The following is a 27,815-nucleotide window of genomic DNA, read 5'->3' on the forward strand; positions in this document are numbered from 1 at the left end:
TCTGATTTTCTTTTGTGTAGGTTCTATAACTATTTTTGTGTCTGTGTCTAACATGGGGATTACATTTAACATGTTAAAGTTGTAGCACACCAATTTGAATTTATGGCAACTTAACTTCAATAACATACAAAACTCTGCTTTTTTCTAGCTTTATCCTTAATCCCTTTATTTAGTTATTGATGTTATAAATTACATTTACACTGTGTGTGTCCAAAAACAAGCAGTTCTCAGTGCATTAGCCTCTTAAATTATGTAGAAAGCAAAGAGTAGAATTACAAATCATTGTTGCAATAAAACTAACTTTTATAATCATCTATATATTTTCCTTTACTGAGTTTTTATTTCCTCACATGGCTTTGAGTATCCTTTCATTTTAACCCGAATGACTTTATTTAGCATTTCTTGCAAAGCAGGTCTAGTGGTAGTGAACTCTTATAGCTTTTGTTTATCTGGAAATGTCTTAATTTCTTTCCTACTTTTGAAAGACATTTTGGTTAGACATTAGATCTTGGTTGACACTTTTTTCTTTTAGCACTTTGAATATATTAGCCCACTCCCTTCTGCCCTCCAAAGTTTCTGATTAGAAATCTGCTAATAATCTTACTAAGAATCTCTTGTATGTGCTGAATCACTTCTTTCTCACTGCTTTCAATATTCTCTCTGTCTTTGTCTTTCAAAAGATTAATTTTAATGTGTTCCAGCATGGGGTCTTTTTGATTCATCCAACTTGGCATTTGTTGATCTTCTTAGGTGTTTATATCTTTCATCAGACTTGAAAAGTTTTGGCAATTATTCCTTTATATAATCTTTCTACCACTCTCTCTGTCTCTTCTTCTTTTGAAACTCCACAGTGTATGAGTTGGTTCACTTAATGATATTCCGCAGGTTGTTTAGGCTTTGTTTACTTTTCTCAGTCTTTCTTTCTCTTCTTCAGAATCGATAATTTTTATTGTTCTGTCATCAAGTTCATTGATTCTTTACTCTGCAGCTCAAATCTCCCTTGGAGTTTGTCTCATGATTTTTTTTGTTTGTTTGTTTTCTTTTCACTTCACTTGTACTTTTCAGCTCTAGAATTTCTTTTTTTTTTTTTCCTTTTTAGGATTTCTCTTTATTAATATTTTTATTGTTCATATGTTATTTTCTTGAATTTTTCTATGTCTTCCTTCAGTTCTTTGAGCATCTTTGAGAGAGTTGTTTTAAAGTCTTTGTCTAATAGTTTTGCCATCTGACCTTTCTCAGGGATCGTTTTCTGTCTATTTTTTTCTTTGACTGAGCCATACTTTCCTTTTTTTTTTGGATGACTTGTGACTTTTGTTGAAAACAACATAATAATGAGACATAGGTGTACATGAGATATTTGATACAGGCATACAATGCATAAAAATCACATCATGGTAAATAGGGTATCCATCACCTTAAGCACTTATCCTTTGTGTCACAAATAATGCAATTATAAATACTTTTGGTTATCTTTAAATGTATTATATTATTGAACATTGAATTATTATTTAATCAGATTTTTCAATTTTTTTCTTATAGAGTTGTTTGAGCTCCTTATATATTGTCTTATTAATACTTTGTCAGGTGGATAGTTTGCAAATACTTTCTCCCATTCTATGGGTTATCTCTTCACTTCATTGACTGTTTCCTTTGCTGTGGAGAAGTTTTTCACTTGTTATCCTATTTGTCCATTTTTTGCTTTTGTTGCCTGTGTTTGTGGGGTATTCCTCAAGAAATATTTGCCCAGTGAATGTCCTGGAGGGTTTCACCAAAGTTTTCTTGTAGATGTTTTATAGTTTGAGGTCTTACATTTAAGACTGTAATCCATTTTGATTTGAATTTTGCTTATTGTGAGAGATTAGGGTCTAGTTTTATTCTTCTGCTTATAGATATCTAGTTTTCTCAGCACCTCTGCATATAGATATCTAGTTTTCTCAGCACCATTTATTGAAGAGACTGTCCTTTCCCCAATGTATGTTCTTGGCAGCTTTGTTGAAAATGAGTTCACTGTAGATGTATGGATTTGTTTCTGGGTTCTCTTTTCTGTTCCATTGGTCTGTGTGTCTATTTTTATGCCAGTACCATACTGCTTTGGTTACTACAGCTCTGTAATATAATTTGAAGTCAGGTAAGGTGATTCCTCCAGATTTGCTCTTTTTGCTCGGGACAGTTTTGGCTATTCTGGGTATTTTGTGGTTCCATATAAATTTTAGGACTGTTTTTCTTGTTTCTATGAAGAATGTCATCAGTACTTTGATAGGGAATGAATCAAATCTGTAAATTACATTGAGTAGGGTGTAGACATTTTAACAATATTGATTCCTCCAATCCATAAACATGGACTATTTTTCCATTTTATCGTGTTCTCTTCAATTTTTTTCACCAATGTAAAAACTGAAAATTTGAATCTACTAATATGATAACTATGGAAATCAGATTCTCCTTCTGTCCTAAAGTTTGCTGTTTTTAACTTTTGTTTTGTTTTTGATTGGCATGGGCTTTCTTCATACTGAGGATTAGCCTAGAAATTGTGAGCCTTCAATAGACTCCAGAGTTCCAAAATAGTTACCTCATGCAGATTCTGTCAATGCAATTGTTGTCTAGGTAGGGAGGCAGGTTTCTGGTGCTTCTTACTTCACCTTTTATTCATTAACAGTGTTTTAAATTTTATATATGTGAATACATCAGTGCTGTCATTTTCTTGTGCTTCTTAAACATTGCTTTAGAAATGTAACCATATTGTTACATTTAGATCCAGTTTATTCACTTCAAGTCTTGTATTTTCCTTCATGAATAAATTTCTCTCATGGTAGTTGTTAGTTTTGTTGACTTTTTTACTATTAAAAACTGAGAAATAATGAACATGATCCCTGCTTGCATTTTGTGTCAAGTTTCTCAGTATAGATACATAGAAGGGGAATCATTGATTTGTTTAGTTTACATGGCTTCAACCTTACCAACTACTGTCAATTTGTTCTTTAATATTGTTGTATAGGAGCAAGCAATTAGAATCTTATATACTAACTATTGTATTAATCTTTGTATTTCCCTATAAAATTGCCGACATTAGGTATTATCAGAAACTATTGATTTATCTCCAGAAATTCTATTTAATTATTTTATTGGTTAAAATAATTGGTGGTTGCTATTGCCATGTCTATCTAAACAATCCCATTGTCTTCAGTGGAGAGCAGTTTGTTTTTTTCAATTCGTATGCCAATTTTTAAAATTTCATTTCATTTCCAGGGTACTATTGAATAGAAACAATGATGGCAGACATCTTTATATTTTATTAAACCTGAGAGGGAATGTCCCTTTTTCTTGTTTTCATCATTAAATATGCTATTTGTTGCTTTTGATAGATAACTCTTACCCAGTTATGAAAAATGTCTTTTTTTCTAGTTGGCGAAATGTATTTGTGTGTTTTAACCATGAATAGATTTGAAGTGGTATCAAATTATTTTCTCTATCTTTGAATATGATAAGGATTTTTCTCTTTTAATGAGTTAAATATATTGAATTATATTATTAGATATTCTCAATTTGCCACATGCTTGTATACTTAGGATAAACTCTAGTTGGTCTTGTGTATTTTTTTCCTAACATATAATTTTGGTTGATAATTTTTTAAATTTTTCACCTGTGTGTTCATAAGATTGTACTATAATTTTCTTGTCTTATATTATCTTTGTATGATAGTTTATGAACCTCAACAAATTAATAGGAGAATTTCTCACTTTTTTGTTATTTTATAACAGTTTATATAAAAAGCAAGAGATAGTTATGCTTTTCTATACTGTCCTTAAGATGTTCTTACTCTTGATTTATCAATTACTGAGGAAGATGTATTAAAATCTCTCCAATTCTGTGAAGAAACTCATTGGTAGCTTGATGGGGATGGCATTGAATCTATAAATTACCTTGGGCAGTATGGCCATTTTCACGATATTGATTCTTCCTATCCATGAGCATGGTATGTTCTTCCATTTGTTTGTGTCCTCTTTTATTTCTCTGAGCAGTGGTTTGTAGTTCTCCTTGAAGAGGTCCTTTATGTCCCTTGTAAGTTGGATTCCTACGTATTTTATTCTCTTTGAAGCAATTGTGAATGGAAGTTTGTTCATGATTTGGCTCTCTGTTTTTCTGTTACTGGTGTATAAGAATGCTTGTGATTTTTGCACATTAATTTTGTATACTGAGACTTTGCTGAAGTTGTTTATCAGCTTAAGGAGATTTGGGGCCGAGATAGATAAATTTTTCAAACATGATATTGACTGAGATTAAAAGCAGTTTGTAACAAATATAAAGAATATACTATATTTGTGTGAAATTTTGAAATTACAAAATATGCAAAAATGATTATATATTGCTTTTAAGTATGTGTAATTGTGGAGTAAAAAGTATTGGACGCCTTGTTAACATAAGTTTAATCTTGGTGGGAAGTACAAAGATTCAATTATATCATTTTCTGTATGTTCAAAATATTCTGTAAGTTTGCAAAGTTTTAAGAAGAGGCAAAGTCATCTAATGGTAGTAATGCCTAATTAGGTACTGAGTTATTTGAGAATGACACAGCAACATCAGAGAAACCCAAATAAATTCTTTTCAGTTCAATTAAACACACTTTGTTGAATGTTTACTGTGTTCAAAACGCACTATTTAAAACACTATCAATATGTGACTTCTGTTTCTGGCAAGGATTGATAAGATGTCCTGAAAATCACTATCAGTGCAAAATCCCTAAAAATGTAAACATAAAATACACAAAATATCTTTCAGAATGCATAGCTGAGTTGTCAAAAATAAAAGCATGAAAAGTTCTGAGAAGTTGAAAACCATGTGAAAGGATGCATGCAGAGAAGTAAATGAGCTGAGACCACTGTTTGTCACAGGCCATCTGCTGATGTCTGATGACTGGAACTTTACTTCTTTTTTTATTTTTATTTTTTATTATACTTTAAGTACTGGGATACATGTGCAGAATGTGCAGGTTTGTTACATAGGTATACACATGCCCTGGTGGTTTGCTGCACCCATCCACTCATCATCTACATTAGGTATTTCTCCGAATGCTATCCCTCCCTTGTCAGGTGGCCCCCACCCTGACAGGCCTCTCCGTGTGATGTTCCCCTCCCTCTGTCCATGTGTTCTCATTGTTCAACTCCCACTTATGAGTGAGAACATGGAGTGTGGCTTTCAGTTCCCGTGTTAGTTTGCTGAGAATGATGGTTTCCAGCTTCATCCATGTCCCTGCAAAGGACATGAACTCATCCTCTTTATGGATGCATAGTATTGCATGGTGTATATGTGCCACATTTTCTTTATCCAGTCTATCACTGATGAGCATGTAGGTTGGTTGCAAGTCTTTGCTATTGTGAACAGTGCTGTAATAAACATACACGTGCATGTGTCTTTATAGTAGAATGATTTATAATCCTTTGGATATATACCCAGTAATGGGATTGCTGGATCAAATGGTATTTCTGGTTCTAGATCCTTGAGGAATCGCCACACTGTCTTCCACAATGGTTGAACTTATTTACACTCCCACCAATATTGTAAAAGCATTCCTATTTCTCCACATCCTCTCCAGCATCTTTGTTTCCTGACTTTTTAAGGGTCACCATTAAAACTGGCATGAGATGTTATCGCATTGTGGTTTTGATTTGCATTTCTCTAATGACCAGTGATGATGAGTTTTTTTTTCGTATGTTTGTTGACTACATAAATGTCTTCTTTTGAGAAGTGTCTGTTCGTATCCTTCACCCACTTTTTGATGGTGTTGTTTGTTTTTTTTCTTTTAAATTTGTTTAAGTTCCTTGTAGATTCTGGATATTAGCCCTTTGTCAGATGGATACATTGGAAAAATGTTCTCCCATTCTGTAGGTTGTCTGTTTCACTCTGATGATAGTTTCTTTGGCTGTGCAGAAACTCTTTAATTAGATCTCATTTGTCAATTTTGGCTTTTGTTGCCATTGCTTTTGGTGTTTCAGTCATGAAATATTTGTCCATGCCTATGTCCTGAATGGTATTACCTAGGTTTTCTTCTAAGGTTTTTATGGTTTTAGGTCTTATGTTTAAGTCTGTAATCCATCTCGAGTTAATTTTTGTATAAGTTGTAAGGAAAGGGCCCAGTTTCGGTTTTCTGCACATGGCTAACCAGTTTTCCCAACACCATTTATTAAATAGGGATTCCTTTCCCCATGGTTTGTTTTTGTCAGGTTTGTCGAAGATCATCTGATTGTAGATATGTGGCATTGTTTCTGAGGTCTCTGTTCTGTTCCATTGGTCAATATATTTGTTTTGGTACCAACACCATGCTGTTTTTGTTACTGTAGCCTTGTAGTATAGTTTGAAATCTGGCAGCGTGATGCCTCCAGCTTTGTTCTTTTTGCTTAGGATTGCCTTGGCTATTCAGGCTCTTTTTCATTTCCATATGAAATTTAAAGTACTTTTTTCTAATTCTGTGAAGAAAGTTAATGGTAGCTTGATGAGGAAAGCATTGATCTATAAATTACTTTGGGCAGTATAGCCATTTTCACAATATTGATTCTTCCTAATCATGAGCATGGAATGTTTTTCCATTTGTTTTTGTCCTCTCTTATTTCCTGAGCAGTGGTTTGTAGTTCTCCTTGCTCTTCAAGGTCTTTCACATCCCTTGTAAGTTGTTTTCCTAGGCATTTTGTTCTCTTCATAGCAATTGTGAATGGGAGTTCAAAACAGATTTGGCTCTGTTTGTCTACTATTGGTGTATAGGAATGCTTGTGATTTTTTGCTCATTGATTTTGCATCCTGAGACTTTGCTGAAGTTGCTTATCAGCTTAAGGAGACTTTGGGCTGAGATAATGGGGTTTTCTAAATATAAAATCATGTCATCTGCAAACAGAGACAATTTGCCAGCCATCTTGCCAGCCACTCAGAACTTCAGTTCTTAAAAGGTAGCATGCAGAGTACAGGAAACAAGATTTACACCTGTCTATAGTGGGAATTCATACTGGAGACCTGCATAGAGCTTACTATAGGAAGTTTTCAATAAACTTTATGAGGAAGCAAAATAATCTGGGAGGGAAGGTCTGAAATGCAAGGAAAAATGTTTTGCATTGGAACTTCTGCAGGTTTTTTAAATTTAAGGAAGACTGAAAGGATAAAAATAGATAAGATAGTCCTGAAGAAGAACAAGTGGCTGTTTGCCTCGCGCTGGCAAGGGAAGTGTTCTGCCAGAGATCAAGAACTATTATAAAGGTGTAATAAGTAAAAATATGTTGCATTGATGCCATGATAGACTATGAATTAATAGAATACAGAGCCCAGAACAGACACAGACATACATGGGAACCTGATTATGTCAAGGTATGCACTGCAGACATCTGAGGAAAGAAGAAACTATGCATTAAATCATGCTGATCCACCCCAATTGATCATTATATGGGGATGGGGAGGAAGTAGAATCCTGTTGGAAGGCAATTCTCTACGGCCCTCTCATATTTCCACATGTTTTGCAAACAGAAACACTAGTTTGTTCCAGACCATCTTGCTAAGGATGATTATAGAGCTGACAGCCTTGAAAGATAGAGATAGTGTCTCCTTCTGGAGGACAGGGTAGATCTAATGACTATGGGGCTCTCTGGGGCAAAGGTTAGGCATGTTTACTGCCCATTACAAAAGATTTGGGTTCCCTTAGCTTGAGGTTTCTCTTCAATAATGCAACTGTTTGTGCTGGGGTCACCTGAATGTCATATCACCCTATGGGAACTGGGGCCCAAGGAACTGATATGAGTTCTGGTGGTCTAACTGCTGCCATTCCTTTGAGTAATAAAGACCGTCGTATCTGACCCAGGAGTCTTGTATCTTCTGCCAATATCCATAAAATTGTCAAAGGCTAACTTGTGAACTTGCAAGTAAGATAGTATCTCAGACTCTTCAGCGTTCTTGGCAATCCCTACCTCACGTTGTACACAAAAAATAATTCCAGACAGATCAGAAACTTCAGGAAAGGCCAAACTTTAAATAATATAGAAGAAAATATGGTTGAATGTTTCTGTGAAATAAATCATAAATAATATATATGCTAAGCTTTGAAAAATATATTAATAAAATAAACTATATTAAAATTAACCATCTCTGTTTATTAAACTATGTGATAATTAGTATAAAAAGTAGTCCACAAGTTTGAAATAAAATAAAAATGCATATAAACAGTGAAAAATGTATCCAGAATCTAAAAAAAGTTCCTTAAAAATCAAGAAGAAAAGACAAAGGACCAATGTATAAATAAAACTCCCAAAGTTGAAGAATTTTATGAAAAAAGAAATATACAAGGGCTCACGAATATATGTGTACCTTAAAATCATATTGAGATACTATTTTATATCCTTCAAATTGTCAAAAACTGAAAAGTATAATACATATTCAGTATTTGAGAGTAGGTTGATGAGAATATTTATACATTACTAATAGGAGTGGCAATTGGAACAACTAAATTTAGAGAGAAAATGCCATTATTTAGTAAACTTGTGCATAGCCTAAAACACAATAATTCCACATCTACACATATTCCTAGAGAAACTCTTATGTTTTTCTACCAGTATACACATACAAGAAAGTTCATTAGAATATTTTTATAATAGCACAATAAATAATAAAAATGAACCTGGAAAAAAAACAAATATTCATAGAAAGAACAGTGGATAAATAAATTGTGGTATTTTCCTTTAGTGGAATACAATATAGCAATGAAATAGTTGAATAGTGAAACAAGTATCAAATATGACAACATCTCTTTTTTGTTATGTTATGCTTAATCCATTTATGAAATTTTGAAAATATTCACAACTAAACAATATCTGATTTAAGAATATTGCTTTAGTGTGATAAAACTGTTTTTTAAAAGCAAAGAAATAAAAAATGCAAAATCCAAGAGTTGAGACAATTATCCTGGGAAGATGAGGAATGCCACTGGGAAGGGGCATGCAGGGAGCTTCAAAGACATTAGCTATGCCTACTTGAAACTGGGCAGCGGGGTTCACACACGTTTGTTACATTACTTAAACCCTATAAAACATATCAAACATTGTTTAAACATATGAAACATATGCTATTGGATATGTCTGAAATATTTTACAGAAAAAAAGGTCAAATGATACAAGGAATGAGTGGTCCTTCAGTCTTCTGCTGGGCCTTGTTGTGTATGCATGGATGTGTATGCACGTTTGGTATGATGTGCCAAACACTCATAATAGCCACTAATAGGAAATACTCTTGAGGAGAAAAGGTGAGGTTTGTAAAGCAGGAAGATGAAAGGAACCATTAAACTACTGAATTAAAAAATTCTAGAACTTTTCCCATTTTAGGTTTTCTGTTATATTTGAAAATAAATTCTCCATAGGAAAAAAATACTAAATATAATCACTAAGTAAAAAACAAAACAAAAGGAGCAATTTACTCTTTAAATTTTAATATGTGAGGTTAGTTAATTGCGTGTCCAGGGATTTTATGTATAATTTTTGCCAGACAGTAGCCACTGTTTTGTTAATGTTTTAATTTTTTAAGAAAATAGTTTTGATTCAAGTCTAATTTACACAGCAAAATGAACCATTCTTAAGCGTACAGGTGGATGAATTTTGAAAAATGCATATATCCCTGAAACACACATTCCAACGAACAGAGGATAGTCTGAAAACGCCATGTGCCTTTTTTGGAAAATACTCCTCACCCTCCAAACAGTGTTCTAACTTCTTTCATTATAAATTAGTTCTTCTCCTAGAACTAATGTAAATGAAATTACACAGTATGTACTCTGTTTTGTTGGCTCCTTTTGCTCAGCAAAATGTCTTTAGTATTCATCCATGTTACTGTATTTATCAGTAATTGTCCCTATTTATTGCTGTACCATAGTTTGTTAATTGATTCTGCATTTGGTCGGTTGAGATGTTTCTATTTTTTGGATATTATAATAATGCTACTATGATCATTTATGAATGTGTCTTTTTGCATGTTTTCATTTCTCTTAGGGAAAATACCTAGAGAAGAAATTCTTGAATTGTGGGGATAGTATTATGTATAATTTTTTAATTTCTAATTTTTATGGATACATGACAGCTATACATATTTATGGGGTACATGTGAAATTTTAATACAAGCATACCATGTGTAATGACTAAATCAGTGTAATTGAGATATCCATCACTTCAAGCATTTATCATTTCTTTGGGTTAGGAACATTCTAATTCCACTGTTTTAGTTATGTTAATATATACAATAAATTATTGTCAACTAGACTCATCCTACTGAACACTAAATCGTATTGCTTCTATCTAATTGTATTTCTGTACCCATTAATTATTCCCTCTTAACTCCTTCCTCTGCACCACCCTTCCCAGCCTTTGGTAATCATCATTCTATTCTCTATCTCCATGAGATCAATTTCTTTAGTTCCCACATATGAGTGAAAACATTTGTCTTTTCATGCTTGGCTTATTTCCCTTCACATAAAGTCCTCCAGTTCTGTCCGTGTTGTAAATGACAGGATCTCATTCTCTTTTACGGCTTAACAATATTCCATTGTGTATATATATGTACCACAGTTTCTTTATCTGTTCATCTGTTGATAGACACTTAGGTTGAAGGAATATGTTTAACTTTTTAAAAGCTACCAGAACCATTTTTCAATCTCCTGCAGCAACGTATGAAAATTCAGTAGCTTCACATCCCTGCCAACATTTGATGTCATAATTTTTCTAAATTTTAATCATTTTAGGGAGTATTTAAAAAATATAATGAAGACTTATAATTTTGAGAAATTTTTATGTGTTTATTGGCCATTTATTTATCTTCCTTGGTGAAGTGCTTTTCCAAGTCTTTTGCTCAATGGATAGTGGACTAGAGGTGGGGAGAAGTCTTTATCTTTATATTACAAATTATAGAAATGCTTTATCTATTCCAGATAAAAGTCTTCTATTAGAGACATGCATTACGAATATTTTCTCTCAGGCTTCAGCTCGCATATTCAGTTTATTAATGTTATTTTTAAATTAGTAGTATTTTTAATTTTATGAATTTATTTTTTCATTTATTTTCCTTTTATGATTAACTTGTTTTTGGATTTGTGCCTACCCCCAGGTTCACGGAGATATTCTCCTATATTTTCTTTGTGAAGCTTTAAATTGTCTTTTTCTTCTTTTTTTAGTGGTTGTTCTAGAGTTAACACCCCACATTTTAAATTTATAATAATCTAGCTTCAAATAATATTCTGTTTCACATATAGTTTAAGAAACTTATAATAGTATACTTCCATTTTCCTCTACAATCCTTTGAGCTATTGATGTTACATATTTTACTTATACACACATTAGGCCTCATAAAACATTGCTATTAGTTGTGTTTTAAAGAGGCAATTATATTTGAAAGAAATTACCAAAAAGGTACTTTATATTTACTCACATAGTATAAAGGTGTATAGTTCTTATACACTTCTTTAAGGTTTATTTGTAAGCATTCATGGGTTTTGATATTATTTTAAATGGTATTTTTATTTTCAAACTGTTCATTTTCAGCATTCAAAATACATTGTTTCATTGTTGTTCACTGTCTTGCAGCATGCATGAAACAGGGAAGTCTTCCAGTCACTCTTTGAATTTCGCTCAGTCTTCTCACAGCACTTTGTTCATCACTTTTGTTATAAATATCATATAATATTGTAACCATTCATTTATATGTCTTTTCCTTTCTATTTAAGATCTTCTCAAGGAAAATAACTATGTTTTATTAATCTTCACAACCCCAGGACCTACCACTATTGTTGGTATATAGATAATATTGAGAAAATGTTTACTGAATGAAAGAAAAACCCAATTTTAAAAGTACAGATCTACGTTTTTAAATTATCTCCTTATATTGAAACTTGTGAATTTGCGATACATTTGATGCTAACAAATTAGGAGCAAGGAGTTTGCAGTAGTGGAAATATGAAGGAAAGAATCCAAGCACAGTGACTTCAGAAATGCTACCCAGCAAGGACATTTCAGTTCTATATTGCTGAAGTGGGCATGTGGGAAATAATAACATCCAGCACCCCCACCCCGAAACAAACAATGTGTTTTAATTTTTAATGAATGAATAATCTTACTATGAAAAGCAAGCGTCCTGACCTTTCCTAGTTTGCATTACAAAGACTCCAGTGTAACATCATAGCTGAAAAAGTTACGAAGTCGATGCATAACCTTCTTGCTCTACGAAGACACCTTAAAAGATAAAGAATGTTTACAATGACAATCCCAGCAAATTACAAAAAACGTGTTTGCTAATTGTTTTCCCTGGTAGCATGGCAGAGAGCATTTGGCCCATTGCATACAAGCAACACAAATGGTAAAGGTGGTATCTCAATATTATGCTAAAGTGAAATTAGTGACAATATATTGGTGCAATATATGACCTGTAAATAGCTTGAAAGAGAAGGAGAAACTAATTTAGGGAGTTTAGTGCTTTCAATCACTAGTTGTTCTTCTGGGAAAAGCCCCATATGTGCATTTCTTGCCATGCTATACACTCTACTGAGTTTCTCTTTATTATATGTCTGTAGGAATTACTGGATATTCCAAACAAAGCAATAGGCCAAATTGTATGAATGAGATACACTAGAGAATTTATTAGGTTGAATTGGTGCACAGTAGCTGCTGTAAGATAATGTAACTATGATGTGTTTTCACAGCTTAGATCAATGTTTAAATTCTTGTTTATATGAGATGTGTCAACTAAACCACAGGAGGTTTAAGAAGCTTCACAAATGGAAAAATCAAATTGTTCTGGGCAGCTCCAGGATTCCATGGTTTGTCACTGAAATGCATTATATACAAGGAAGAACCATGAACTACTAATTATTAAAAAAAAAAAAGGTCCAACTGTTTCTAAGTTCAGTCAGTATACAATGTCATTACTTATAAGTAATTTCTGTATTTATTACATAACAGATTTACTATAAATGACTTTTATAACAACCTGAAAGCATATGTATGATACGAGAACACAAAGTCATTGTTAATTAAAAAGGACTTTGTGTTCTTGTATCATACATATGCTTGCAAGCTGTCATAGACACACTTTGACTCTTCCATGTTCAAAAGGATTCTCCCTATAATATGCAAAAGACCAGATGAAAAATATGTCTTGAAACAAGTACTTATCTTTTCAAGGGCTGCAGTAGAAAATAGAATTGAATTTAGTTTTCTAATAAGAACTGTGCATATGCTAACTTTAAGATATTGTCAAATTCTTAGGTAGATGTGCCATCATTTACAGCAGGAGGCAGCAAGTTATGGTCCATCAGCCAAATTCAGTTCATCACCTGTTTTAATAAATAAAATTGTATTGGAACACAGCCATCCATTAGTTTATAAATTGTAAATGGCTGCTTTGATGTTACAGTGGCAAAACTGAGTAATCGTGGGAGGAACTGTATGAGCTATAAAGCCTAAGAAATTTACTAGTTGGCCTTTACAGAAAAAGTTTGCCAACCTCTGATTTAGAGCATGCTGACCAACAAAGAACCAGAAGTATACCGTTAACCTCAATAGAAAGGCCAAACTAATTTAATGTCTCCAACCATAAGTATATAAATGCATAAAATACTTTCTAAAATAATATCTAATTTCTCATGAATAATACCTCCATAGTTTTACATCTGAAACTTAAGATGTTTCTTAAAATACTGTTCATATAACAAGATAGAAGTAAAATTCATTAATTTTGATGGCACAAAATAGTATGATTTGCAACCAGTAGGAAGAAAATTAATTAACATTAGAGTTATCACTAATGAGAGAAAGGGACACCAAACAAGATAGCTAGTACAGCAAATTATTCCCAGTACTATAACGATTCAGTAATATGGTAAGCATCGACATAGACAGCACACAAATATGAGAAATAATGTGTGGAACCTGAATAGAAACAAAAGAGGAACCTCGGAATGGTAACAACTTCAGTTTTGGAAATCCAGCCATGTTTAAGGACTTCTGGCGCGCTGCAGACAGCTTATTGTCATTGTTTCTTTCCTTCTTTCAATTCCAATGAGATTACTCTTGTTAAGAAATCATATTGCAATAATTTCCCAATTCTTTTTCTCTTTACTAAACAGTAGACACTATACATGGCTTAAATTATAGACTGGCAGTGGGTTATAGAATGGCAATGGGTTACACAAGTTGTAGTCTATGCTGATCTGACATTGTAGCACTCCCAGATATATATATTTTTAATTATAAAAAACTGTTCTTTCCATGATTTTGGAAAGTCAGAACTGCTGAGATGGAATGCAACAAGAAGTCAAAACAAACAATTCTACAATAACCGTAAAACCCAAAAGGCAGTGAAAGCAATAAAAGTCAGAAGTCAGTGACATTACATTAAATAGAATTTAAGAAAAAAAATTCAGCTATAAGCTATTGTGACTAACCCATAACACAGAGCAGTTGAAAGAGATTTTTAAGTAGTAAGGGATAGATATCCCCACCACATAAAAAATATTTAAACCAAAGAGAGCTAGTATCTTATATTAACAAAATAACCTTTAAGGCAAAAAGTATTATTAGGAATTACAATAGTCATTACTTAATGACAAAAGAGAAATACCCCAAGAAAATGTAACAGTCTTGGACTTACATGCACTTAGCATTACCTCAAAAAGTGTAAAGCAAATATTAACACAATTATAAGACTACAAAAGAAAACCGAAAAATTCACCATCACAGTGAGAGATTTTTTTTTAAAGTTTCAACAGTATATTTTATTTTATTTTTTGTTTTTTTCTCTTTTTTTTCTTTTTTTTTATTATTATACTTTAAGTTCTAGGGTATATGTGCACAACGTGCAGGTTTGTGCCATGTTGGTGTGCTGCACCCATCAACTCGTCAGCACCCATCAATTCGTCATTTACATCAGGTATAACTCCCAATGCCATCCCTCTGCCCTACCCCCTCCCCATAATAGACCCCGGTGTGTGATGTTCCCCTTCCCAAGTACAAGTGATCTCATTCTTCAGTTCCCACCTATGAGTGAGAACATGCAGTGTTTGGTTTTCTGTTCTTGTGATAGTTTGCTGAGAATGATGGTTTCCAGCTACATCCATGTCCCTACAAAGGACACGAACTCATCCTTTTTTATGGCTGTATAGTATTCCATGGTGTATATGTGCCACATTTTCTTAATCCAGTCTGTCACTGATGGACATTTGGGTTGATTCCAAGTCTTTGCAATTGTGAATAGTGCTGCAATGAACATACATGTGTATGTGTGTTTATAGCAGCATGATTTATAATCCTTTGGGCATATACCCAGTAATGGGATGGCTGGGTCATATAGTACTTCTAGTTCTAGATCCTTGAGGAATCACCATACTGTTTTCCACAACGGTTGAACTAGTTTACAATCCCACCAACAGTGTAAAAGTGTTCCTATTTCTCCACATCCTCTCCAGCACCTGTTGTTTCCTGACTTTTGAATGATTGCCATTCTAACTGGTATGAAATGGTATCTCATTGTGGTTTTGATTTGCATTTCTCTGATGGCCAGTGATGATGAGCATTTCTTCATGTGTCTGTTGGCTGTATGAATGTCTTCTTTTGAGAAATGTCTGTTCATATCCTTTGCCCACTTTTTGATGGGGTTGTTTTTTTTTTTGTAAATTTGTTTGAGTTCTTTGTAGGTCCTGGATATTAGCCCTTTGTCAGATGAGTAGATTGCAAAAATGTTCTCCCATTCTGTAGGTTGCCTGTTCACTCTGATGGTAGTTTCTTTTGCTGTGCAGAAGCTCTTTAGTTGAATTAGATCCCATTTGTCAATTTTGGCTTTTGCTGCCATTGCTTTTGGTGTTTTAGACATGAAGTCCTTGCCCATGCCTATGTTCTGAATGGTAATACCTAGGTTTTCTTCTAGGGTTTTTATGGTATTAGCTCTAACATTTAAGTCACTAATCCATCTTGAATTAATTTTTGTATAAGGAGTAAGGAAAGGATCCAATTTCAGCTTTCTACTTATGGCTAGCCAATTTTCCCAGCACCATTTATTAAATAGGGAATCCTTTCCCCATTTCTTGTTTTTCTCAGGTTTGTCAAGGGTCAGATGGCTGTAGATGTGTGGTATCATTTCTGAGGACTCTGTTCTGTTCCATTGGTCTATATCTCTGTTTTGGTACCAGTACCATGCAGTTTTGGTTACTGTAGCCTTGTAGTATAGTTTGAAGTCAGGTAGCGTGATGCCTCCAGCTTTGTTCTTTTGATTAGGATTGTCTTGGCATGTGGGCTCCTTTTTGGTTCCATCGGGGAGGAGCAAGATGGCTGAATAGGAACAGCTCCAGTCTCCAGGTCCCAGCACGAGCGACACAGAAGACGGGTGATTTCTGCATTTTCAACTGAGGCACCGGGTTCATCTAAGTAGGAAGTGCCGCACAATCAGTGCTGGTCAGCTGGTGCAGCCTGACCAGTGAGAGCTGAAGCAGGGAGAGGCATCACCTCACCTGGGAAGTGCAAGGGGGAAGGGAATCCCTTTTCCTAGCCAGGGGAACTGAGACACACAACACCTGGAAAAGTGGGTAACTCCCACCCCAATACTGCACTTTACCAAGGGTCTTAGCAAATGGCACACGAGGAGATTATATCCCACACCTGGTCAGGAGGGTCCCATGCCCACGGAGCCTCCCTCATTGATAGCACAGTAGTCTGAGATCTAACTACAAGGTAGCAGCGAGGATGGGGGAGGGGCGCCCACCATTGCTGAGGCTTAAGTAGGTAAACAAAGCCGCTAGGAAGCTCAAACTGGGTGGAGCCCACAGCAGCTCAAGGATGCCTGCCTGTCTCTGTAGACTCCACCTCTGGGGACAGGGCACAGCTAAACAAAAAGCAGCAGAAACCTCTGCTGATGCAAACGACCCTGTCTGACAGCTTTGAAGAGAGCAGTGGATCTCCCAACACAGAGATTGAGGATCTGAGAACAGGCAGACTGCCTGCTCAAGTGGGTCCCTGACCCCTGAGTAGCCTAACTGGGAGACATGCCCCATTAGGTGCAGACCAACACTGCACACCTCACATGGCAGGGTACACCCCTGAGACGAAGCTTCCAGAGCAAGAATCAGACAGCAACACTCGCTGTTCAGCAATATTCTAGCTTCTGCAGGTTCCGCTGCTGATACCCAGGAAAGCAGGGTCTGGAGTGGACCTCAAGCCATCTCCAACAGACCTAAAGCTGAGGGTCCTGACTGTTAGAAGGAAAACTAACAAACAGAAAGGACACCCACACCAAAACCCCATCAGTAAGTCACCGTTATCAAAGACCAAAAGCAGATAAAATCACAAAGATGGGGAAAAAGCAGGGCAGAAAAGCTGGAAATTCAAAAAATCAGAGCGCATCTCCCCCCCCAAAGGAACACAGCTCATTGCCAGCAACGGATCAAAGCTGGACAGAGAATGACTTTGACGAGTTGAGAGAAGAAGGCTTCAGTCCATCAAACTTCTCAGAGCTAAAGGAGGAATTACTTACCCAGCAAAAAGAAACTAAAAATCTTGAAAAAAGAATGGAAGAATGGATATCTAGAATAATCAGAGAATGCCACAAAGATACTACTCGAGAAGAGCAACTCCAAGACACATAATTGTCAGATTCACCAAAGTTGAAATGAAGGAAAAACTGTTAAGGGCAGCCAGAGAGAAAGATCAGGTTACCCACAAAGTGAAGCCCATGAGACTAACAGCAGATCTCTTGGCAGAAACTCTACAAGCCAGAAGAGAGTGGGGGCCAATATTCAACATTCTTAAAGAAAAGAATTTTCAACCCAGAATTTCACATCCAGCCAACCTAAGTTTCATAAGTGAAGGAGAAATAAAATCCTTCACAGACAAGCAAATGCTTACAGATTTTGTCACCACCAAGCCTGCCCTACAAGAGATCCTGAAGGAAGCACTAAATGAAAAGGAAAAACTGGTACCAGCCATTGCAAAAACATGCCAAAATGTAAAGGCCATCAATGCTAGGAAGAAACTGCATCAACTAACGAGCAAAATAACTAGCTAATATCATAATGACAGGATCAAGTTCACACATAACAATATTAACCTTAAATGTAAATGGACTAAATGGTCCAATTAAAAGGCACAGACTGGCAAATTGGATAAAGAGTCAACATCCATCAGTTTGCTGTATTCAGGAGACCCATCTCACATGCAGAAGACACACACAGTCTCAAAATAAAGGGATGGAGGAAGATCTACCAAGCAAATGGAGAACAAAAAAAGCAGGGGTTGCAATCCTAGTCTCTGATAAAACAGACTTTAAACTATCAAAGATCAAAAGAGATAAAGAAGGCCATTACATAATGGTAAAGGGATCAATTCAACAGTAAGAGCTAACTATCCTAAATATATATGCACCCAATACAGGAGCACTGAGATTCATACAGCAAGTCCTTACAGGCTTACAAAGAGACGTCAATTCCCATACAATAATAATGGGAGACTTCAACACCCCACTGTCAACATTAGACAGATCAATGAGACAGAAAGTTAACAAGGATATCCAGGAATTGAACTCAGGTCTGTACCAAGTGGACCTAATAGAAATCTACAGAACTCTCCACCCCAAATCAACAGAATATACATTCTCTCAGCACCACATCGCACTTTTTTCAAAATTGACCACATAATTGGAAGTAAAGTACTCCTCAGCAAATGTACAAGCACAGAAATTATAACAAATTGTCTCTCAGACCATAGTGCAATCAAACTAGAACTCAGGACTAAGAAAATCAATCAAAACCACTCAACTACATGGAAACTGAACAGCCTGCTCCTGAATGACTACTGAGTACATAACGAAATGAAGGCAGAAATAAAGATGTTCTTTGAAAACAATGAGAACAAAGATACAACATACCAGAATCTCTGGGACACATTTAAAGCAGTGTGTAGAGGGAAATTTATAGCACTAAATGCCCACAAGAGAAAGCAGGAAAGATCTAAAATTGGCACCCTAACATCACAATTAAAAGAACTAGAGAAGCAAAAGCAAACACATTCGAAAGCTAGCAGAAGGCAAGAAATAACTAAGATCAGAGCAGAACTGAAGGAGATAGAGACACAGAAAACCCTCCAAAATATCAATGAATCCAGGAGTTGATTTTTTGAAAAGATCAACAAAATTGATAGACTGCTAGCAAGACTAATAAAGAAGAAAAGAGAGAAGAATCAAATAGATGCAATTAAAAATGATAAAGGGGATATCACCACCAACCCCACAGAAATACAAACTACCATCAGAGAATACTATAAACACCTCTATGCAAATAAACTAGAAAATCTAGAAGAAATGGATAATTTCCTGGACACTTACACTCTCCCAAGACTAAACCAGGAAGAAGTTGAATCCCTGAACAGATCAATAGCAGGCTCTGAAATTGAGGCAATTATTAATAGCTTAGAACCAAAAAAAGTCCAGGACCAGATGGATTCACAGCTGAATTCTACCAGAGGTACAAGGAGGGGCTGGTATCATTCCTTCTGAAACTTTTCCAATCAATAGAAAAAGAGGGAATCCTCCATAACTCATTTTATGAGGCCAACATCATCCTGATACCAAAGCCTGGCAGAGACACAACAAAAAAAGAGAATTTTAGACCAATCTCCCTGATGAACATTGATTCAAAAATCCTCAATAAATACTGGCAAACTGAATCCAGCAGCACATCAAAAAGCTTACCCACCATGATCAAGTGGGCTTCATCCCTGGGATGCAAGGCTGGTTCAACATACGCAAACCAATAAACATAATCCAGCATATCAACAGAACCAAAGACAAAAACCACATGATTATCTCAATAGATGCAGAAAAGGCCTTTGACAAAATTCAACAGCCCTTCATGCTAAAAACTCCCAGTAAATTCGGTATTGATGGAGTATACCTCACAATAATAAGAGCTATTTATGACAAACCCACAGCCAATATCATACTGAATGGTCAAAAACTGGAAAAATTCCCTTTGAAAACTGGCACAAGACAGGGATGCCCTCTCTCTCCACTCCTATTCAACATAGTGTTGGAAGTTCTTGCTAGGGCAATCAGGCAAGAGAAAGAAATAAAGGGTATTTAGCTAGGAAAAGAAGAAGTCAAATTGTCCCTGTTTGCAGATGACACGATTGTATATTTAGAAAACCCCATCATCTCAGCCCCAAATCTCCTTAAGCTGAGGAACAACTTCAGAAAAGTCTCAGGATACAAAATAATGTGCAAAAATCACAAGCATTCTTATACACCAATAACCGAGAGCCAAATCATGAATGAACTTCCATTCACAATTGCTTCAAAGAGAATAAAATACCTAGGAATCCAACTTACAAGGAATGTAAATGACCTCTTCAAGGAGAACTACAAACCACTGCTCAGTGAAATAAAAGAGGACACAAACAAATGGAAGAACATACCAGGCTCATGGATAGGAAGAATCAATATCGTGGAAATGGCCATACTGCCCAAGGTAATTTATAGATTCAATGCCATCCCCATCAAACTACCAATGCCTTTCTTCACAGAATTGGAAAAAACTGCTTTAAGGTTCACATGGAACCAAAAAAGAGCCCGCATTGCCAAGACAATCCTAAGTCAAAAGAACAAAGCTGGAGGCATCACGCTACCTGACTTCAAACTATATTACAAGGCTACAGTAACCAAAACCACATGGTACTGGTACCAAAACAGAGATATAGACCAATGGAACAGAACAGAGTTCTCAGAAATGATACCACACATCTACAGCCATCTGATCTTTGACAAACCTGAGGAAAATAAGAAATGGGGAAAGGATTCCCTATTTAATAAATTGTGCTGGGAAAATTGGCTAGCCATAAGTAGAAAGCTGAAACTGGATCCTTTCCTTACTCCTTTTATGAAAATTAATTCAAGATAGATTAGCAACTTAAATGTTAGAGCTAATTCCATAAAAACCCTAGAGGAAAACCTAGGTATTACCATTCAGAACATAGGCATGGGCAAGGACTTCACGTGTAAAACACCAAAAGCAATGGCAGCAAAAGCCAAAATTGACAAATGGGATCTAATTAAACTAAAGAGCTTCTGCACAGCAAAAGAAACTACCATCAGAGTGAACAGACAACCTACAGAATGGGAGAACATTTTTGCAATCTACCCATTTGACAAAGGCTAATATTCAGAACCTACAAAGAACTCAATCAAATTTACAAAAAAAAAAACAAACAAACAACCCCATCAAAAAGTGGGGAAAGGATATGAACAGACATTTCTCAAAAGAAGACATTCATACAGCCAACAGACACATGAAGAAATGCTCATCATCACTGGCCATCAGAGAAATGCAAATCAAAACCACAATGAGATACCATCTCACACCAGTTAGAATGGCAATCATTCAAAAGTCAGGAAACAACAGGTGCTGGAGAGGATGTGGAGAAATAGGAACACTTTTACACTGTTGGTGGGATTGTAAACTAGTTCAACCATTATGGAAAACAGTATGGCGATTCCTCAAGGATCTAGAACTAGAGGTCCCATATGATCCAGCCATCCCATTACTGGGTATATACCCAAAGGATTATAAATCATGCTGCTATAAAGACACATGCACACGTATGTTCATTGCGGCACTATTCACAATAGCAAAGACTTGGAATCAACCCAAATGTCTATCAGTGACAGACTGGATTAAGAAAATGTGGCACATATACACCATGGAATACTATGCAGCCATAAAAAAGGATGAGTTCGTGTCCTTTGTAGGGACATGGGTGCAGCTGGAAACCATCATTCTCAGCAAACCATCGCAAGAACAGAAAACCAAACACTGCATGTTCTCACTCATAGGTGGGACCTGAACAATGAGATCACTTGTACTAGGAAAGGGGAAAATCACACTCTGGGGCCTACTATGGGGAGGGAGTAGGGCGGAGGGTTGTCATTGGGAGTTATACCTGATGTAAATGACAAGTGAATGGGTGGTGATGAGTTGATGGGTACAGCACACCAACATGGCACAGGTATACATATTTAACAAACCTACACGTTGTGCACATATACCCTGGAACTTAAAGTATAATAATAATAAAAAAAGAAAAATTTATCTATACTAATACACTAAGCTCTAATATAATTACTCCAAGTCGTATATAGAATTCTATTATAAATTATATTTTATTTAATAGTGCTTTTATTCTACAGTAAGTATATATATCCTTTTCAGCATATGTTTGAGGGTTTTTTTTTTAAATTAAATGTTAAGAACTGAAAATTCTTCATAACAAGATGTATTTCCCTTTAAATTTTTAGGTATGTCCCCTTTCTTATAGCTAATCTTTACGAGTGTGATGGAATTGATCATTATAAAAGATAGGACCTTTTAACCTTATTTCATTATTAAATACAGTTTGTGAAAGATATAGTATAGGTCAAGATAAGGATAATGTTGGAGATATGTTGTGCATGATGCTTTCCATATAACTCAAATTATGCCAAAATCTATACTGTTATGTAATGAAAAATAAGTGATTTGAAAATTTATGTTCCATTTCTTTTTCCTCTAGGTATTTATGAGCCTCCATTTCTTATACTACTGCAGTGAACCAACATTGGATGTGAAAATTGCCTTTTGTCAGGTGTGTGTTCCTTACAGGTAAAACAAGGTACAGTATATTCCCTTGTATTTCCACTTTGACATACCATGTGCATATATTCCACACCAAAGTCAGTATTTATATCATATTAAAAGTAGTTTAGGATTGGGAGCTGGCAAGATGGCCAAATAGAAACAGCTCCACTCTGCAGCTCCCAGCGAGATCAATGCAGAAGATGAGTGATTTCTGCATTTCCACCTGAGGTACCTTTAGACAACTTCTGTAATCTCACTGGGACTGGTTACACAGTGGGTGCAGCCCACAGAGGGCGAGCTGAAGCAGTGTGGGGCGTCACCTCACCCAGGAAGCGCAAGGGGTCAGGGAACTCCCTCCCCTAGTCAAGGGAAGCCATGAAAGACTGTGCCATGAGGAAAGGTGCACTCTGACCCAGACGCTATGCTTTTTCCATGGTCTTCGCAACCTGCAGATTCCCTCAGGTGTCTACGCCACAGGGGTCCTGGGTTTCAAGCACAAAACGGGGCAGCCATTTGGGCAGACACCAAGCTAGCTACAAGAAATTTTTTTCATATCCCAGTGGTACCTGGAACACCAGTGAGACAGAACCATTTACTCCCCTGGAAAGGGGGCTGACGCCAGGAGGCCAAGTGGTCTAGCTCAACGGATCCCACTCCCGTGGAGCCCAGCAAGCTAAGATCCACTGGCTTGAAAATTCTCTCCGACAGCACAGCCATCTGAAGTCGACCTGGAATGCTCAGGCTTGGTGGGGGCAGGGGCGTCTACCATTACTGAGACTTGAGTAGGCGGTTTTCCCCTCACAGTGTAAACAAAACCGCCAGAAAGTTCCAACCAGGCGGAGGCCACTGCAGGTCAGCAAAGCCGCTGTAGCCAGATTGTCTCTAGATTCCGCCTGTCTGGGCAGGGCATCTCTGAAAGAAAGGCAGCAGCCTCAGTCAGGGACTTACAGATGAAACTCCCATCTCCCTGGGATGGAGTACCTGGTGAAGGGGTGGCTGTGGGCACAGCTTCAGCAGGCAGACTTAAACATCCCTGCCTGCCTGCTCTGAAGAGAGCAGCAGATCTCCCAGCACAGCAATCAAGCTCTGCTAAGGGACAGACTATCTCCTTAAGTGGGTCCCTAACCCCACACCTCCCAGCAAGGGTGGACAGACCCCTCATACAGGGGAGCTCTGGCTGGCATCTGGAGGGTGCCCCTCTGAAAAAACCTTCCAGAGGAAGGAACAGGCACAATCTTTGCTGCTCTGCACTCTCTGCTGGTAATACTCAGGCAAACAGGATCTGGATTGGACCTCCAGCAAACTCCAGCAGAGGGGCCTGTTAGATGGAAAACTAACAAACAGAAAGGAATAGCATCAACATCAGCAAAAAGGACATTCACAGAAAAATCCCATCTGAAGGTAACCAGCATCAAAGACCAAAGGTAGATAAATCCACGAAGATGAGGAAAAACCAGCACAAAAAGGCAGAAAACTCCAAAAACCAGAATGCCTTTTCTGCTCCAAAGGATCACAACTCCTCACCAGCAAGGGAAAAATTTTGTTCTATTTTGTTAACCTTTTCAAAAAACCAGCTCCTGGATTAATTGATTTTTTGAGGGGTTTTTCGTGTATCTATCCTTCAGTTTTGCTCTGACCTTAGTTATTTCTTGTCCTCTGCTATCTTTCGAATTTGTTTACTCTTGCTTCTCTAGTTATTTTAATTATGATGTTAGGGTGTCGATTTTAGATCTTCTTCACTTTCTCCTGAGGGCATTTAGTGCTATAAATTTCCCTTTAACCACGACTTTAGCTGTCTCCCAGAGATTCTGGTACATTGTGTCTTTGTTCTCCTTGATTTCAAATAACTTATTTATTTCTGCTTTAATTTACCCAGTAATTGTTTAGGACCTGAAACACCATTTGACCCAGAAATCCCATTACTGGGTATATATCCAAAGGGTTATAAATCATTCCGTTATAAAGACCCAAGCACAGGTATGTTTATAGTAGCACTTTTCACAATAGCAAAGACTTGCAACCAAACCAAATGCCCATCAGTAATAGACTGTATAAAGAAAATGTGGCACATACACACTATGGAATGCTATGCAGCCATAAAAAAAGATGAGTTCATGTCCTTTGCAGCGACGTGGATGAAGCTGGAAACCATCATTCTCAGCAAACTAACACGGGGACAGAAAACCAAACACCCCATGTTCTCACTCACATGTGGGAATTGAACACTGAGAACACATGAACACAGGGAGGGGAACATCACACACCAGGGCATGTTGGCGGGTGGAGGGCTAAGGGAGGGATAGAATTAGGAGAAACACCTAATGTAGATGACGGGTTGATAAGTGCAGCAAACCACCATGGCACGTGTATACCTATGTAACAACCCGCATGTTCTGCACATGTATCCCAGAACTTAAAGTATAATTAAAAAAAAAAGTAGTTTAGGAAATGGAAGTGAATAGGTGTTTTGTTTCTAATTCATTTAAGTTAGAATGGGAATAAAGGTATTTTTTTCAAGTTTTATTGTAAAGTGATTTCTTCTTTGATTATATTTACACTTAAAGATCTTAATATTTCTTTTCAAATCCTTGAAATGGGACTTTAACCATAAAAATGGCTTCATTCTGTACAGTTGTCCCCCCTTATCTGTGGTTTTGGTTTCCACAGTTTCAGTCACCCACTGTTAACTGTGGTCCTCAAAATATTAAATTGAAAATTCCAGAAATAAGAACTCATGAGTTTTAGATTGCACGCTGTTCTGAGTAGTGTGAAGAAATCTTGTGCCATCTTGCTCCATCCCACTTAGGTTGTGCCGCATGTCACCTGCCAGTGAATTACATAACAGCCATCTCTGTTATCAGATTGACTGTTGTGGTATCACAGTGCTCTTGTTCAAGTAACCTATATTTTACTTAATTGTTCTATTTTTTATTAGTTATTGTTGTTAATATCTTACTGTGCCTAACTTATAAATTAAACTTTATCATAGGTATATATATATAGGGTTCAGTGCTATTTGTGGTTTCAGGCATCCACTGGGAGTCTTAAAACGTATTCTCTGAATATAAGGGGAGACCACTGTATATTTCTCATCATAACAACTGATTAGCCTCAGATGGAGTATCTCTAAACCCACTATAATAATATACAGGTGGTACTCAGTTTGTTTTGTGATGCCTAATTCTAACCAGCACTTATAATAGTAAAAATGTTAACTAACAATAATGACAAATAACAGTATATTTAACCTAGAAGGGAAAGTAAGAAGGTGGCAACAACGTTTGGTAGCGTGCATGGACTAGATAAGAGTTGACTTCCTTGTGTTCATGTGAACCCTATTTTTAAGGAGAAGACTCCCTTGGGCACCTACATATACTTCAAGTATGTTTAAAACAGTTCTAACTTAACCCTGTTGTCATATATAGTTGATAGTATTCTCTTTTTCTCTCAAGAACTGTTCTAGTTTGGACAATAAATTATATGTTAACCTTATTCATACTTAAGCAGAGAGATTCCCTTCAGTTTTTCAGCAGTGATTATTACTGCACCTTCTCTTTGAGCTGTGTTGTAAATAGAGACTGACATGTATTTTGAAACAAGATTTTAAAAATAACTCTTTTGCTTTATTTTAATGCAATTTTTCCTGATTCTAGAATTAATATTTGTTTATTATAGAAAATATAGAAAGGCATAAGGGGAAACAAAGCATAGTTTTTGCATATACTCTCTACACCTACTGTATCTACTTTCCTTGAGCATGGATTTTCTATGATAAAGTAAAATGTGTTACCTGCTATAAATAAGATTTACTGATCTCTCTCATCTCCCTAACCTGTAATTGTTGCAGTTCCTGAAGCCTCAGGCCATTAGACAACTTCTCTTATAAGAACTCCAGTGCTAAACAGCCTTGGTTAAAAATTCCATTTCTATCACTTACTAGCCATTTACTTGTGACCTTGGGCAAGTTACTTGATCTCTAGTGCTTCAGTTGCTTTATTTATAAAAGGAGGAAATAATAATGCCTACATTTCAGGCTTGGTATGAGAATTAAATGAGTTTATACTTGCAAAGCACTGAGAGCAGTACTGGAACATGTGTTTGTTAAATAGATGATTAAATTTTAAATAAATTTACACTCACTCTCTAGTGCTCCCACTGAGTCCCAGTGCTTTAAATATTATCATTATCTTGAATATCACACAGTTTTGTCTCCAACCCAAACATTTTCCTGGAACTGGACTCATATTCAACTGTCTGTTCTACATCTCCACTTAGATGTCAAATAGGTAATATCAGACTGTACGCATTCCAAAGCAACATCTCATCTATCCTCCAAAATTACTCTTCCCATTGTCTACTCTAGTTCAGTAACTGATAACTCCACCCTTCCAGTTATAATAAAATCCTCGGAATCATCTTTTGGGTCACATTCCATATTCAAGCCATCAGTAAATTCTGTTGATTGTATAATTAAAACCTAACTGGAATCTCACCGATTCTCACTATTTCTCCACTACCACCCTGATCCAAGATACCCTTATCTCTTGCTTAAATTATTGTAAGAGCTTCTACTTTTGCCCACCCGCAAGCGGTTTACTCTTAAAACATTGGAAAGAATTGTCTTTGAAAAATATAAGTGAGATCGTGTCACTCCTTGACTAAAACTAAAACAAAAGAGAAAGACCTTTCAATGTCTTCCCATCTCACTCAGCAAAATCCTTATAATAAACCCTTATAATAAATCCCCAAGCCTTTATTATCTAGCCCCCTAGAAACCTCTATCCTAAAATGTTCTTCTGTCATCCACTTGGACCACTCCTTAACCATCTTCATGGCTTCACTCAAATGTCATTTTTAAGGAAATCTTTCCTGACAACCCTATTTCAAATTGTCCTAACCACCCGACTGCATACCCAACTTCCCTGCCTCCGTAACACATCAGTATCCAATGTTCTATTTATGTTGCTGGTCTGGAATTTTGCTTCCCTCTCTCCACTGGAATGCATTTTGCACATGAACCAGATTTTTTTCAGTGTCTTGCTGCGGCCAGTTCACAGAGGCTCACAAGAGCTGAATATGCACAACTTTCCAACTCAAAGTTTAATGATGCCAAGTTGGTAACTTAAAATCTGTCACAATCGGAGTATTTATGTTACAGAAATGT

General features: G+C 36.3%; 1 protein-coding gene across 3 annotated transcripts in view; it reads left to right on the forward strand.

Moving 5' to 3' along the window:
- MAPK10 (mitogen-activated protein kinase 10) overlaps window positions 1-27,815 on the forward strand; it is a 357,025-nt gene that overhangs the window by 156,660 nt on the left and 172,550 nt on the right. For 2 of the 3 annotated variants that reach the window (XM_026456695.1, XM_026456696.1), the window contains exon 3: window positions 22,587-22,685. Coding sequence is in view for 1 of the 3 variants with exons in the window: in XM_026456697.1 (XP_026312482.1) it covers window positions 22,593-22,658 (66 nt within the window). In the remaining 2 variants the exon portion in view is untranslated. The remainder of the gene's footprint in view (window positions 1-22,586; window positions 22,686-27,815) is intronic. The other variant, XM_026456697.1, reaches the window with a different exon arrangement.

Source organism: Piliocolobus tephrosceles, chromosome 3 (genome assembly GCF_002776525.5).
Source record: "Piliocolobus tephrosceles isolate RC106 chromosome 3, ASM277652v3, whole genome shotgun sequence".
Classification (NCBI taxonomy): Eukaryota; Metazoa; Chordata; class Mammalia; order Primates; family Cercopithecidae; genus Piliocolobus; species Piliocolobus tephrosceles.